This window comes from Lepidothrix coronata, unplaced genomic scaffold (assembly GCF_001604755.1).
Source record: "Lepidothrix coronata isolate B3197 unplaced genomic scaffold, Lepidothrix_coronata-1.0 Scaffold137, whole genome shotgun sequence".
NCBI classification, from domain to species: Eukaryota; Metazoa; Chordata; class Aves; order Passeriformes; family Pipridae; genus Lepidothrix; species Lepidothrix coronata.
The window spans coordinates 2,173,350-2,188,772 of record NW_016690317.1 but is presented as its reverse complement, the minus strand read 5'-3'; the positions used below and the strand labels follow the sequence as shown (position 1 = coordinate 2,188,772).

At 63.0% G+C, this 15,423-nt stretch overlaps 1 protein-coding gene across 4 annotated transcripts; it reads left to right on the top strand.

The window, feature by feature from the left end:
• Positions 1-1,604: 1,604 nt before the first annotated feature.
• On the top strand, positions 1,605-15,050 carry RHOBTB2 (Rho related BTB domain containing 2). Of its 4 annotated transcripts, none has more exons than XM_017827300.1 (11): positions 1,605-1,664; positions 5,008-5,085; positions 11,192-11,393; positions 11,529-11,632; positions 11,719-11,904; positions 11,994-13,018; positions 13,893-14,011; positions 14,097-14,247; positions 14,340-14,428; positions 14,613-14,718; positions 14,812-15,050. In XM_017827300.1, exons 2-11 carry the CDS (start codon positions 5,027-5,029, stop codon positions 15,048-15,050), a joined length of 2,280 nt encoding a protein of 759 aa, XP_017682789.1. In that variant the 5' UTR covers positions 1,605-1,664; positions 5,008-5,026. The 4 variants fall into 4 exon arrangements, with proteins under 4 accessions (XP_017682789.1, XP_017682788.1, XP_017682790.1 ...); XM_017827299.1 differs by lacking the exon at positions 1,605-1,664 and adding an exon at positions 4,442-4,594; XM_017827301.1 differs by lacking the exons at positions 1,605-1,664; positions 5,008-5,085 and adding an exon at positions 6,626-6,743.
• Positions 15,051-15,423: the final 373 nt, after the last annotated feature.

Sequence of the window (15,423 nt, the reverse complement as noted above, 5' to 3'; positions counted from 1 at the left end):
AGCTCCCCACACCAGCAGGGTTACAGAGGCCCTGCCCTGACACCCCAACAAACCAACCTCCTGCAAAGTGAGAGAAAACAGCCTGGCACCCCCAACACAGCCAGCAGCGCCCCCCATTTTCCACCTACCCCTCCTCACAGCATGGTAACCCCGGTCCCGGAGGAGCCAGCAGCGGAGAGGAGCCTGTGCCCAGCCGGGTCTGGCAGAGCCCCAGCCCAGGACCAGCTTCTTGGCAGGGCTGAGCCCTTAAACCTGGCTCAGAGGCTGAGCAGGGAACAGCAAGAGCTGAGACCCCACCCCGGCCGACCCCCCCCAGCCGGGAAGGAGCAATTTGGGGAGATCGGGGCCATTTGCAGATGCTCCGAGACAGACAGGGACAAAGCAGCTGCAAACGAGCCATGGCTCCAGGCGGGGAACGTTTTCCTCGCTCTGTGACCCCGCAAAACGGGAGCTTTTAAGTACCTGCCGCAAAATCAGGCATAAAAAACCCCCTCGGTTCCCTTCGTGCTGCGGCGCCAGTGAGGACAGAACATCCTGGAGGTGTGAGTAACCCCCGGTGCCAGCCCCGCGCCGCGGCAGAGGCGCCCGGGGCGCAGCAGCACCTCAATTAGGAGGTGAGGTGAGGCAAGAGCTGGCCCCGTGTGTGCCGAGCAGCACGTTCCCGCTCTTATCAGCTCCATCGGTACCTGCAGCCAGCGTTTCTCCCGGTCGCGATCCCGTCCCTCCGAGCGGAGCAGCCAGAAAGGAGCCTTTCCTGCTCCAGGGGGTCCTTCAAAGCCCACCAGACACCTGCAGCTCGTCAGCCCATCAGCTCCCTCCTTTCCCACTGAGTCACCAGCTGTTCCCACTGATTCACCCCTCTCGGCCACCTCTCCTTTCCGTGGCCCGTGGCCACTTCCCCGGTCCCCTGGTTCCCATTGACTCACTCCCATAAAGCTCACCCTCCCTTTTCCATTCCCATCCTGGTCATCTCTGGTCACCTGGACTCACCCTGAGGAGCCATGAGGAGCATCCCAGTGCGGGACCCACAGGCTGGGCAGCTCCAAAAAACCACCTCCAAACCTGTGCTGAAGCACCATTCCCAGGCCCCAAAGCTACAGGGAGCACCCTTTTCAGGAGCAAAGGATTCCTCCCTATTTCTCACCCTGGTTGGCATCTTCTGCTGTGTTTTCTTCCAGGGACCATGGGAAAAATACCAAAGGCTTTGCAGACCTTAGATGTAATCAGTGCCTCAAGCATATTCCTTCACACTTCCCATCCATCCCTCCATCCTGGAACCATCCCACGGGTTCGTTTACTCCAGCTGCAATACGGGAAGCGTTTAGGAAGGAGTCTGGAAGACTTGGGAAGCGCGGGGAAGTGGGATTTTGGGGAGCAGGGAGGCGCAGGCCCCGGCGCGTGCCGCGCCGCCGGCGCGCCCAGAGCGGCTCCGAGTGGAAAATTCCTGCCCCCGCCGAGCTCGGATTGTGGTCCGACAGGTTTCAGTCCCAGCCCCTTTATTTGTGTCAGTGCAAAAACTCATCCCTAGGGCATTTGTTTGGATCACATGGGCGAGCGTATAAAAATGGGCCCTACCTGTCCAGGCCAGTTAGCACCTGGAAAGGGAAGGCGGCTGCTGGAGCGGAGGGAAGAGCCGCGGGACGGCACAGGGCCGGTGCACACAGGTAACCACGGAGCAGATCTACCCCCTGGAGCAGATCTACCCCCTGGAGCAGATCTATTCCTGGAGCAGATCTACCCCCTGGAGCGGATCTACCCCTGGAGCAGATCTACCCCCTCCGTTTTTCCCCAGGGATTTGCCAGGGCTGCTCCTGGGATGGCGAGGCTGAGGGTTTCTCCGCCGGGAAGTTGTGGGGTTGGGGGTGTGTGGGATTTGGGGGTTAGGAAGTGGGTGGGAGCAGGGGTGGTTCATGCACAGGAGGAGCTCTGAGTGTCCCCGGGGTTGTTTCCAGCCCCCAGGGTGACGCAGACCCTCCAGCCCCTCATTCCCTCCTGCCCCCTTTGCTCCCCTCTGAGCTGTCGGGAATCGGGGTGTCCGACCCCCGGAGACTCCCTGGGGTGTGCTGGTGGCCCTCAGGGTTTAACAAGTGGCCCGTGGGCAGCGAGGTGGGTGCTCACGGGTGACCCCAAGCCATGGGGGCACACAGCTCCCAGCGTGGGACGGATCCACCCTGTTTTCCCCCCGGGAACAGCGCGGATCAAACCCGGCTCTCCCCGGCCGCTGTTCCAATAAGGGGTGTTGATGTCTCCTGGCAGGTTGTCAGGACGTCCCTGCAGCCACCAAAAGCTGGTGTCACCGCCCTCCCTGAGCCTCCTGCCAAGGCAGGGGGACGGGCGGTGCTGCTGCTGCTTCCTCGGGCCGGGAGCCGTTAGGATGGGAAGTGGTTTTGGGGATTTGGGAGCTGTTTCACAAGCGAGGGAGGGCACGAGGCACGGCCGCCCTCCAGCAGGCCAGGACTTGCAGCCAGGCTCTGTGATGATGAAAGAGGGTGATTTGCCTACTCCAAGGGTTCCTGGCCTGCTCCCAGTGCTGTCTGACATCCCATGTTCCCTCTTTTCTGGCCTTTCCTTCCCTCCCTCACCCCAACAGGGGCTCTGGGATCCCCACGAGTTTTCTCCCCCCCCACCCAGCATTGCTTCTTCCCCTTCCTCTGCTCTCCATCCCTTCTTGGAGACAGTTGCTTAGAAACAGACTCCTCGTTCTTTGATGTTTTAATTCTTTTTTTATTTTTTTAAATGGGGGAGAACAGTGGGGGTAAAAGGAGATGGCAGGACGGGATGTGCTGGGGAGCAGAGCGGGGAGGAGAGCCCAGGAAACAGCTGCCACTGAGGGAAAGGTCTAAAACAAGCAAACCCAGCATTTCTCCCCCTTTAGGAGAGGTGCAGCCCTCCCAGACCCCACACCATGCTCTGTTGGGGGTGCTGGCTGCAGCCAGCCCCAGGAGTCAGTCCCCTGAGGGTCCCATTTTCCCCCTTCTCTCTGACCAGCAGCGCCCAGGCACCCACCCCCCACCCACAGCAGCTCCCTGGGTGCAATGTGAGAACCAATTCCCTGGGGGGAAGCTGCTTGGAGGGTTATTTTCCCTTCCTGCCGAAGAGCCCAGGCTGGTTGGCAACGTTATCCGCCTGTTTTTTTGCGCTGCTCTCCATGGCAAGAGAAGCAGGAGAAAAGGGAAACAGAGAAGCCACAGGATGCACCGTTATAAGAGGAACTTTCCCCAAATAGAAGCTTTTCACAGCTTTTTCACGAGGCGTCAGCAGCTCTTAATACTGTATGAAACTGTGAATGCTGCATGAGGCAGCCGGGCAGGGGGGGAGCCTGTCAGTGCTCCAGGCTGCAGCTGCAGCCTCTCCCAGAGTGTGGGGCCGGCCCTGCACCCCAAAACCCGGCTGGGATGTCGGGAAGGGGCAGCTGGAGGAGCAGCCTCAGCTGTGATTCCACCTCAGCAGCGTTTCCTGCACCCCTCAGGGTGCTAAATCCAATACATCCCAGCTGGAGGGTGCAGGAATCCTGCACACACGGACCAGGACCTTGGGTTTTGCCCTGACCTGGTTTTTAGCTGCGAAAGATCCGCCTGGAGAGCCCCAAATGTTCATTAGCTCAGCGCTGGGGCGAGGGGAGGCAGCGCTTGTGTAATAAGTCTCATTTTACAGCAGTACACGGCTCCTTCTGGGTTTAAATATTTATAAGCTGAGCGCTGAGTCCCTGAAGTTGTGCAGTTGGTGTCGGTGGCAGGGTGAGCTGTCACCCGAGGAGGATCAGGTGGCTGATTCCAGGGCTGGGAGACGGGATCCAGGTGGGCAGCTGGGCCACAGGATGTGCAGGCAGTGAATTGCCAGAGCACCCCAATCTCCTGGCTCGGGGACAGACCCTTCTGCTCTGTCAGAACAGGGGATGAAAGGTGCAAAAATGTTCTTTTTGCTTGTTTTAGACCTTTCCTTCTGGTTTCGTGGGCTCTCCTCCCTGGCCTGCTCCCCACCAGTGTGTTGGCACATCCCAGTGGTGCAGGGTCCCTTTGTCCCCACTGTTCCCCCATCAGGGTTGGGGTTTGCCATTTTTGCAAAGTGCTGGTTGAAGATTTCTCCTTCTTCCTGGCTCCTAGTGGATATCAAGCCCACAAACCCCTTTTTTTCTGAGCTGGCACCTCCCTCCCTGGCTGCTGCTGGGGCTGGGGAGCCCACAAAGATGCCTCTGGCAGCTGCCCTCAGCCAGGAGATCCCAGGAAGAAAAACTGTAGACTTGGGGTATCCAGAGCAGCAAAATGGAGGAGTGACCCTTATTGCTCTTCCTGGTGAATCCACGGAAGGACCCAGCGCCGTGGTGTGTCTGTGGAACCCACTTCCCAGCGGGAGCCAGGCATGGGTTGGCTTTGCCAGGAGCAGAGCCCAGGCTGGACTCTGCTCCAGCCTGACGTGTGCAGGCACTGCTGAGCCAGTGACAGGGGAAGGAGGGACAGCCCTGCTGCCCTGCCTGGCTCCAGAGCTCCCGGGAGGGGAGCCTTGGGCAAACCAAACATGCTGGTCCGCTGGCCAGCCCGGGAGCCAGGCACTGCCCGGGGTGTCTGTGCCCACAGGGAAGGCTCTTAGCCCAAGGGTAAGGTGCTTGGAGCAGGGCTGGGAACTGGGGGACCCCTGGAGCGCCCCAGGGCTGAGGGGAAGTTGTCACTGTGGAACCTGCAGAGCAGGGCCGGGGCTGTGTGTGTGCCTGTTGCACAGATCTGGTTATTCAGATCTGTTTGTTCAGACTGCTCTGCACGGCGAAGGGGGCGGCACGAGGAGGGCAGACCTGGCAGCGAGACACAGGGACAGTGGGAAGAGGAGGGACAGCTCTGTCCCCACACTGGGACACTTCTTGGCCAGCCCAGGTGGCCCGGCAGGACCTGCCTTCCCAAAGGCTCCCTGTCCCCAGGGTCGTGGGGTGACACCGTGCAGAGGGACGGGGTGGCTTTGGGGTCTGAGTCCGTGTTTGGGGTGTTTTTACAGAGCCCTTCTGCCCTCTCCCTTCAGAGTCTGCCAAGAGAAAGAGATGGAAAGCCAAGGGAAAGGCAGCCCCGCCGGGAAGATGACTGCCATGGCTCACAGCCTGTAAGTACCCTCCTCCCCGGAGCTGCCTCCTCCAGCCCCCTCGTTCCAGCACTTTTCCTCCAGCCACTTTCTCCAGGGGACTTTGCTCTTTGCTCCCCTCTGACACACTTCACTGTGATGCCTCTTTCTCCCATGGATAAGGTGGAAAACTCGCAGCAGAGCTTAGGGCAGAGCCAGGCAAAGGCACAATCCTGGGCAGAGGGGGCTTTGGGAACGTGTGGTCTGGGGCTGCTGGAGTGTGTTGGGGTGTCTCTCCACTCCAAGCCCCCTTTTGCCAGCGAGGGGTGCATTGCCTTGGTCTGTCTCAGCCCTTCAGGCCTTTGCAAGGTGAATAACACTGAGCTCAGCTTGAGTTGGGGGTCAGGGAGGGGGGGCCCTGGTGGGGGCAGGGCCGGGAAATCTCCAGCGATTGCAGAGCATTTTCTGGCTGCTCCAAGGAGCAAACGGTTTGGATTTGGATTCCTACATCCTGACCCTCAGCAAGGCTGGGCAGGGGCCTGGCAGCACCCGGGAGGAGTGGAAACGCCCCTGGCATTGAACTAGAGAGTCATAAAGTTTACTGGGGAGGGCACGGCTGGAGCAATGTCCGCTCATGTCTCGGGGACCTGGGGAGCTTCTTCATTGCTCGCTGGGGAGCAGGACAGGGGGGCAGGAGGGCACTGTGGGGTGAAAACGGATGCTTGGTGCCAGTGGTGTGAGCTCCCCGAGGTGACCCCCAGCGCTCAGCCCTCGGGTTTCGAGCTCTTTGCCTGGGAGGGAGGGTGATTAGGGAGCTGGACAGATGGGAGTCCCTGGGGACAACTGCAAGAGGCTTAAATCAGACAGAGAGAGATGGGAGCAGGGAGAAAACGGCCTTTTAATCACAGCCCTGCCAGAGACAGCAGTGCTGAGGGAGGGGAGATCCCACCTGGCAGCTGTGCCATGCCATGGGCAGCTGTGCCATGCCATGCCCTGCCCTGCCATGCCATGCCATGCCCTGCCATGCCATGCCATGCCGTGGGCTTGCTTGATGCAGCAAGTCAGCTGAGACTCGTGTTTCTCCTCCCACGGAGCAGGGGGGCTGTGAGCAGCATCCACGTGCTCCACAGATGCTCCCCAGCCCCTTCTTCCCCTGCCTGGTGCCCTGCCTGGTGCCCTCCCCGGTGCCTCCAGCCACCGGCTCTCTCTTCCCGGGAAAAGGGGCCGGCTGGAGCTGCGCAGCTCCGAGCGTTTCGACTGCAAGTGACAATCGTGCTTTTGTTTAGCCTGGCCGGGAGGGGGGCAGGCGGCAATTTGGCTGCCCTGAAAGCTGCCGGGAACCCTTTCTGCCACAATTAAGCACCTGCTACAAAGAGAGCAAATAAGCCAAATCATGCGGCTGGCAAACAAGCTCTACGTGTTCCTTCCCCCGTGACCCACTCCAAGAAGCAGAGAGAGAGCTCCGGGCTGCGGCTCTCTGGCTGCTCGCAGCTCCCGTTGCAGGGAGGGGGGGGATTAAATAGCTCTGCGTGGAGCCAAAAAAGCTCCTCCGCCCGCTCGCGGTTCCCGGCGTGGGCACGGAGGCAGCGCCGCGAAGCTGCCGGTGCCCGGCTCAAAAGCCTCAAGGGCTTCTCCCTCCCTAAATTAGCGGCTCCATCTCCTTCTGCTATGGAGAGGCAGATCCCCGTCCTGCGCGTTAGGTGAGGCGGGGGGCGCTGGCCGGGCTGGGGAGGGGGGGGAAGGTGCGGGGCGAGGGCAGCGCTGAGCTCTGACTCCCGCTTTGACGCGGCGCTGCATCAGTGCCGGCCCGGCTGAGCCGAGCGGGGAAGGAAGGGCTCAGGCCGCTCCTGGGCTGGGGGGGCCGAGCCTAGCCCGGCTCAGCGGAGCGGAGAAGGCAGGCGAAAGGCTTCGGGAGAGGATGGCGAGGATCACATGATGCGGATATTACGGGGTCAGAGCAGCGGGGCCGGAGCGAGCGGCGCTTTCCCGGCAGCCGCGCTGCGAAGATGACTCGGAGTTTTTATTTTTTTAATGCCCTGCGGGGTTCGGGTTTAGGGAGGAGGAGGGGGGGGGTGCCCCCAGGGTGAGGAGGGGGCTGCAATAAGCGCTGCGGAGTAGGATAAAAAGGCAGGAGTGCAGCGCGTGGCCTGTGCTTGGAGAGCGTGGATGGATGGAGCAGCTTTGCTCCCCCCTCCCACCCCGGGAGAACAGGGTTTTGGGGGCGCTCTGAGGGGTTGTCAGGGGTCTCCTCTGGCGCAGCCCCATCCTCAGCCGGGCTCTTGGCCTGGGAGCACCACCAGCACCACACATGGCCCGGCTGGGAGCTGGCAGCCCTGTGCACCCCCCGTGAAACGTGGGGAGGGGGCAGGAGGGGCTGCACCCCTTCCCCGGATCGGGATTGGGGGGCGAGGGGAGGGATGGATGCAGAGGAAGGGTGGAGGGGAGATGCAGGGGGGGATGAGGGTGTCACACACCCCCCCGTATGGATGTCGCAGATGATGGAGGGCAAGGTGGGAGGGGTAAGGGCACGGTGGGGGTCTCATGCACGGTGGGAGAGGAGAGAAATCCATGTAGTGCAGGACTGGGGGGGGCAGGATTGCGGGCCAGGACAGAGGGCTAGGAGCAGGATGAGAGTCCCATGGAAGTCAGGATTGGGGGGGGCACGACGGAGCCCCCTGCGAGGGAAGGTAGGGCAGGATGGGGGGCCCATGGAAGTCAGGATTTGGGGGGGGAGAGGCATGACAGAACCCCTTGCCGAGGGACGGTGGGGCAGGATGGGGGTCCTAAGCGCGGCAGGACGCGCCCGCACCCCCCAGGACACCCCCCCAATGTCTCTCTCAGCCAATGGGCGGTGTCGGGGGGGGTGTCTGGGGCGGGGCTCCGGCGCGGCCGCTTGTTTTTTGTGAATGAAAGGCGGGGCGGCGGCGACTGCAGCGCGCAGGGCAGCGCGCAGCGCTCCGCGCAGCAGGGCCGGGATCCGCGCAGGGGGGATCCGCGCAGCGCAGCGGGCCGCGGATGCGGAGATCGGGGCGGCCCAGCCGCCGCCATGGGCCCCCGCGCCCCCGGCCCTGAGCCGCGCAGCGCGGCCCCGAGCCGTGCCCAGCCGAGCCGCGCAACCTGCGCCATGGCCGTGTCCGGAGGGGCGAGCCCGGCCCCGGCCCCTGGGAGCCGCCGCTTCGTCTGTGTTGGTGTAAGTACCGGGGGGGGGAAAAACCCACCCCAAGCGCTTCCGCCCCGCGTCCCCCGCTCCGCCTCCGCGCATCCTGCCCGGCCCGGCCCGGTGCGGGCGCGGGGGGCAGCGAGGGCCCGGCCTCTTCGCCCTGCACCCGCCACCGCTTGGCAGTGCCTGGCACCCGGTCCGGGCTCTCCGTGCACCCCCGAGACCCTTTGAGATGCCCCGCACCCGCTCCCGGTGCTTCCCGTCCCCCTTGCGATGCCCCACTCCCGTTCCCGATGCTCTCCAGCCCCCTTGCAATGCCCCGCACCCCCGATCCGGGTGCTCCGAGCACCCCTGAGCCCCCTCGCAATGCCCCGCACCCCCGGCCTGGCTCCTCCCCAGCCCCCTTGCAATGCCCCGCACCCGCGGTCCGGCCGCTCCCCCGGCCCTTTCCAAAGCCCCGCACCCCGTTCCCGGCTCTCCCCGACCCCTTTGCAATGTCCCGCACCCCTTCCCGCTGCTCCCCGGCCCCTTCCACGGCCCCGCACCCCCACTCCCGGTGCCCCCCGCCCGCCGCATCCCCCGGCCCCGGCCGTGCTGCAGCCCCGCTCGGGGCCCCGCTCCCGCACCGCCTCCCGCACCGCCTCCCGCCGCGGCCTCCACAGCCCCGGCTGCCTCCGGGCCCCGTTTCTCCCGCGCCCCGCGGCTGCCGGGGGGTTCACGGGAGGTGCCGCGTTATTTTTGAGCGTCGCTGCCGTTTTGGGGCAGTTCCCCCCCGCCCCGTTTGGGGGGTTCTCCTGCCCTGGCGAGGTGCGGGATGGAGGATTTTTAGCCGGGGAGTTGCTAAGCGACGGCTCCCGGGGTGATGGTGCAGTTGCCTTGGCAACCACAGGCTGGGAGCCTGGAAGGAGCAGTTTTGGGGTTCTCCTTGGGGGAGGGTGGGTGCGAATTGGGTGCCTGTGGTTTGGGTGGGGGGCTGCGGTGGGCGGGGAGAGCAGGGCTGGGGGGCTGCTGGCCAGAGCAGCCCTGCTCCCCAGGGAAGAGCTTTTCCTTCAGGGGGAACTCCGATGTCTTGGCATCTCAGGTTATTTCTTGCTCTCCGGTGGGTTTCGGAGCCGTCCTTGGAAGAGAGGGGATGGTGGGAAGGTAGGGAGGGGGATACAGCTGAAATTGCCCCTGTGAAAGCCTCAGCCCCTCCTGGGGTGGTTTGGTGGGTGGGGGGCTGTGAGCCCTCCCCGTGGGGCCCACAGGGCTCCCCACTGTGTTTGTGCTTTCCTGAGAACCATCCCCCTCCTCATCGCAGGCACTGATCCCATCAGGATTTAGCCCCTAATTCCCGTGGGCCACCGGACTTTCCCAGCAGGCTCCCAAGTCCCCTGTACTCAGCTGGGGGGGGGCCCGAGCTCCCCATCCGAACTGCCAACCGCGGCTGTCATTCCATGTGCCTTCCCCCACCATCCAAATGAGCTCAGCCGACTTGGGAGCACGGCTGGGCCTAAAAATAACCACAGCGAAGCTCCCTGAGCACTGACAACCCCCCCACACACCCTGGAGATCTCCTGGATCTCCTGGTCCTACAGAGCAAAGCTGATCCCCGGGAGCAGCAGTGGAGGGCGATGTGTGAGATGGAAAAGGATTTTGAGGGGCTGCCAGGGAAGGGGACCACCTGCCCTGGTTCCTTTCCGCATGCAGAGCCCAAGGAGGCTGCTCTTTCTGGTTTTCAACGCCCTCCAGGATGCATTCCCTGCATCCCAGAGGATGGAGGGGGACGTGGAATGCGGTGACAACTAGTCAGAGAAGTTTTGCCCGGGGACCAGCGCCCGGTGTCGAAGCGCTGGCACCCAAAGCAACCTGGATTTGTGCCACCTGCCTTTGCCTGCACCTGCCCACGGGGCTCGTGGCTCAGTCCCTCTCCCGTGCCGCTGGTGTGCCCAGGTGTGCCCGGGAGGGAGGGAGGGAGGAGGTGCACGGAGGGAGGTGCTAACATTGGGAAGTCCTTGCCGGGCTGGGGAGCTGCGGCCCTGGTCCCGCGTGCAGGGCTCGGTTGCCACGGTTACCGGGTATTTTCGCTCACTGCGCTGGTGGTTTATTATAGAAGCTCAGGAGGCTGGTGCCAGGAGGGAGCGACAAGGGGGAAGAGATCTGCGGCTTTGGGAAGTTCAGAGCGATTGGGATGTGGGGCTTTTTTAGTCCGTCTCCCCCTTCCCTCGACCTCCTCGCCGCTTTTGCCCCCTGGAAATCTTGTCAAACCCTGCTGTGATGAGTTAATCCTGCCTGGTTTGGACTCTGAGGTGTGGACAGGCAAAGGATGGTACACCTGGGCACACCTGGGTGCTTCACACCATCCTCACAGCACCCGTGGCACCATCCTCCCTCTCGGGGAGTGTTGGGGTCACACTTGCTCCTGGGAGACTGGTGATGCTGGGAGCCCTCCCAGTCCCGGTGGCTGCTGAGCCTCTGGGAAACAGGAGAAGTTTCTTCTCTGCTGTTCTTAGCTGGGAGCAAATATCTGCTCTGGGAATGGGGTGGGGAAAGAGGGGCAGGTCATTGTGCTCCCCCGAGACTGGCAGGGAAGAGACTGGCAGTGCCCGCGCGTGCACTCGCTCGGGCAGATCTGGAAGCTTCGCCTGCGAACGCTGGAGAAGGAGAAAAGGAAAAGGAGGGAGGGAGTTAAAAAAAAAAAAAAAGAAGGCTCATCTCACATGAACAAGCATGAGCCGGAGAGCGGGAGGGAGGAGGGCGGAATGGAGCGCAGGGCATGTGTCTGACGGCACAGCAACGCACGCTGCCACGAGAACATGAAATTTTAAAGGGGACTGGCGGGGAGCGTGAGCCAGGGAGGGCTGGGCAGCTGCTGCAGAGCTTCTCTGGGCTGCGAGGGAGCGAGAGCATCTCTCTGTCCCCCTCTGGCATCCTGACCCATCTGCAGACAGCCCTCCCGGCTTGGCCTGGGTGTATCTGCCAACCCCCCCCTCCCCGTTCCCCCTGCAGGTCCCAATTAATGGATTCTGACATGGATTATGAGAGGCCAAACGTAGAAACTATCAAGTGCGTCGTGGTCGGGGACAACGCGGTGGGCAAGACCCGGCTCATCTGCGCCCGCGCCTGCAACGCCACGCTGACCCAGTACCAGCTCCTCGCCACCCACGTGCCCACGGTGTGGGCCATCGACCAGTACCGCGTCTGCCAGGAGGTGAGAGCTGCTCACGGGTACCCCCTGGGAACCCCGAGGAGGTGGAGCTGCGTCCTCCCCGCCGGGGAGGTGGGAATCGCTCCCCCGTGCCCTGCTCGAGGACTCGGGAGCTGGACGGTGTCTCTGTTCCCGCAGGTGCTGGAGCGCTCCCGGGATGTGGTAGACGATGTCAGCGTGTCCTTGCGGCTCTGGGACACCTTTGGTGACCACCACAAGGACAGGCGCTTTGCCTACGGCAGGTAGGGAGGGGGCAGAGCCTCGGTGCAGGGAGGGAGGGCAGAGCCGAGGCGCCGAGAGCTGGACCTTGACCCCGCTCCCCTCGCAGGTCCGACGTCGTGGTTCTGTGCTTCTCCATCGCCAACCCCAACTCCCTGCACCACGTGAAGACCATGTGGTACCCGGAGATCAAGCACTTCTGCCCCCGCGCGCCCGTCATCCTGGTGGGCTGCCAGCTCGACCTGCGCTACGCCGACCTGGAGGCCGTCAACCGGGCGCGGCGGCCCTTGGCCAGGTGGGACCCCGGGGCCCTGGAGGTGCCCTTGCCTGCCCAACGCTGTCCCCCTTGCCCGAAGGGTTCGTCATCTCCCCTCTCTTTTTCAGGCCGATCAAACCTAACGAGATCCTGCCCCCGGAGAAGGGGAGGGAGGTCGCCAAGGAGCTGGGGATCCCCTACTACGAGACGAGCGTGGTGGCCCAGTTTGGCGTCAAGGACGTCTTTGACAACGCCATCCGCGCCGCCCTCATCTCCCGCCGCCACCTGCAGTTCTGGAAGTCCCACCTCCGCAACGTGCAGAGGCCTCTTCTCCAAGCCCCCTTCCTGCCCCCCAAGCCCCCTCCGCCCATCATCATCGTCCCCGACCCCCCTTCCAACAACGAGGAGCGTCCAGCCCACCTCTTAGAGGACCCCCTGTGCGCGGACGTCATCCTGGTGCTGCAAGAGAAGATCAAAATCTACGCACACAAGATCTACCTCTCCACCTCCTCCTCCAAGTTCTACGACCTGTTCCTCATGGACCTGAGCGAGGAGGACCAGCAGGGCGCTGCGGGGCACGGCTTCGGGGTGGCCGTCACCGCGGCCGCCGAGCGGATGCTGCACCAGGAGGAGAGGCACCACGGGCGGGATTTCCTCCTCAGGGCCGCCAGCTTCGACATCTGCGAGAGCACCGAGGAGGCCGGATCCGGCCAGCGCAAACCGTGCCTTAGAGCCTCCACCAGTGACGGGATCCTGCGGGGCAACCGCTACGAGAACGGGGAGCGCGGGCTGCGGCGGGGCAGGAACCTCTCCTCGTGGAGCCGGGCTTTCACCAGCATCCAGGAGGAGATGGCCGAAGACCCGCTGACCTACAAGTCCAAGCTGATGGTGGTGGTGAAGATGGACGCTTCCATCCAGCCGGGTCCCTTCCGGGCCGTGCTGAAGTACCTGTACACGGGGGAGCTGGATGAGAACGAGCGGGACCTCATGCACATCGCTCACATCGCCGAGCTGCTGGAGGTCTTCGACCTCCGGATGATGGTGGCCAACATCCTCAACAACGAGGCGTTCATGAACCAGGAGATCACCAAAGCCTTCCACGTCCGGAGGACCAACCGGGTGAAGGAATGCCTGGCCAAGGGGACTTTCTCGGGTACGACTCCAGGGGCCCGGGAGCAGCCCCCCCTGTTCCCTGGGAGGGGGGTCTGAGGGGTGGATGGGGGGCTCGGAGCTCCTGGGTTTGGCCGTGCCGTGGGTCAGCGGGTGTTCGCTCGCCTTCCCCAGGATTTCTGGTCACACTTTGCTTATCTGGGATTTTTATTGCTGCTTTTTTTCCCAAGAAAGTGAGTGTAAGGGCCCTTCCCCAGGGTTTCCTGCTCCCCAGCCCGTCCAGCAGCTCCGTTTGTTTACGGAAGAGCAGCAGAGGCGACTTCCTTCCCTCCCAGCTCGGATTTTTCACAGGGTCATCTGATTTATCGGGAGCGAGTGCCCTTAGTAGGATTTCCCCAGCTTTCCACTGAGCACCACGAGCCACCAGCACGAGGTGACATCCCAGGGGGATGTGAATGTCCCAGCCTCCCTCTGGCTGGATTTGTTTCTTGAACATAGATCCTGATGTGATCAAGCTGTCACTGTGAGGGGACAGATGTGTCCTGGCCCGTGGCACACCCCTGGGAGAAGCTGTGGAGAGCAGAGTAGGGGGGGCAGGAGATCCCCAGCGTCCTTCCCAGTTCTCCAAGGACTCAAACTTGGGCGAGACATTTGCTTCCTTAGTTTGCCCTTTGCTTTCAAATGTGTTGTGGAATGACCTGGGAAAATCCCTCGGAATACCCAGAGCACTGCTGAGGCCCTTCCCTGAGCTCCTTTGAGCTGGTGGGGGATGCTGGAAAAAAGAGAGATTTCTAAAGGAAAAATATAGGAAATGCCAGACTCTGTCCCCTTCCTGGTGCGAGATACTTTGTGGCAGGGGGTGGCTGAGCCCCAGGGGATGGAGACAGCCCCGGTAGCATCCCTCTGCTTGTCCCCAGATGTCACCTTCGTGCTGGATGACGGTGCTATCAGTGCCCACAAGCCCCTGCTCATCTCCAGCTGCGACTGGATGGCCGCGATGTTCGGTGGCCCCTTCGTGGAGAGCTCCACCAACGAGGTGAGGATGAGGAGGGGTCCCGGGGCTGTCCCGGGAGAAGGGTGGGCACGGCCATGAGGTGGCAACGCGTGTGTGTGTCCCGCAGGTGGCACTTCCTCACACCAGCAAGAGCTGCATGCGGGCGGTGCTGGAGTACCTGTACACGGGGCAGTTCAGCTCCAGCCCCGACCTCGACGACATGAAGCTCATCATCCTCGCCAACCGCCTCTGCCTGCCGCACCTGGTGGCTCTCACAGGTGAGCCCGGGGGGCTGCAGCAGGGCTGTCCCCAAGCTGGGTGGGTGTCCCCCCGCCCCGGCCTCCCCGTGACCCCCTGTGTCCCCCCACAGAGCAGTACACGGTCACCGGCTTGATGGAGGCGGCCCAGATGATGGTGGACATCGATGGGGACGTGCTCGTGTTCCTGGAGCTGGCTCAGGTAGGACAGGGAGGCACAAGGTGCTGGGTGGTGACGCTCAGAGGGGTCTGGCGGCTCCGGGGGGTGGGTGATGCTGCCCTGGCAGAGGGGACAAGCAGGTCTTGGGTGTCCATGGAGAAATAGGGTTCACCCTCCTGCTGGTCCATGCCTGGGGGGCTCTGACGTGGGGCTCCATCCCTTGCAGTTCCACTGCGCCTACCAGCTCGCCGACTGGTGCCTCCATCACATCTGCACCAACTACAACAACGTCTGCCGCAAGTTCCCCCGGGACATGAAGGCCATGTCGGGAGGTGAGCGGGAGCCAGGGTGGGATGACGGGGTGGGGGGGTCCTGGTGGTCCTGGCACCACCCTCACCCTCCCTCTCCCCCCTGTCTCCCTGCAGAGAACCAGGAGTACTTCGAGAAGCACCGCTGGCCGCCGGTGTGGTACCTGAAGGAGGAGGATCACTACCAGCGGGCGAAGAAGGAGCGGGAGAAGGAAGACTACCTCCACCTCAAACGGCAGCCCAAGAGGCGGTGGCTCTTCTGGAACGCCTCCTCCTCCCCTTCTTCCTCTCCTTCATCGTCAGCAGCCACAGCCTCCTCTTCGTCCTCCTCCTCCTCCTCCTCGGCTGTGGTTTGAAAGCCCGTCCTTGCCCTGGCTCCAGCATCCCTGGGAGGAGACGGGGAGGAGGAGGAGGAGGAGGAGGAAGCAGGGGGTGACCTGCCCCAGCGCCAGGCGTGCAGCGGACGCCACGGGCCGAAGCCCCAGAGGAGATGGTGGCCACGGGGGTCTGTCCCTGTGGTGGGGGGCTCAGGGCCAGCCCCTGGTGCTCCTGCAGCCCTGCTCTCCCCGCGCCGCGGTGCCAGCACTGCAGGACTGGCAGAGCCCGAGCAGCAGGAGAAACTCATGTTTACAGGAGCACGAGGGCTGTGTTGTGGTTTTATTTTGGATTTGATTTTTTTTTTTTTGGTACGTTTGTTTGTTTGGAACATCAGCAGCATGAGGAAGAAGA

Coding starts and splice junctions, on each gene's coding strand:
- RHOBTB2 (XM_017827300.1), top strand. CDS start 5,027: ATGGAAAGCCAAGGGAAAGGCAGCCCCGCCGGGAAGATGACTGCCATG. Junction 14,012..14,096: donor TGGAGAGCTCCACCAACGAG/GTGAGGATGAGG, acceptor TGTGTCCCGCAG/GTGGCACTTCCTCACACCAG. Junction 14,429..14,612: donor TGTTCCTGGAGCTGGCTCAG/GTAGGACAGGGA, acceptor CATCCCTTGCAG/TTCCACTGCGCCTACCAGCT.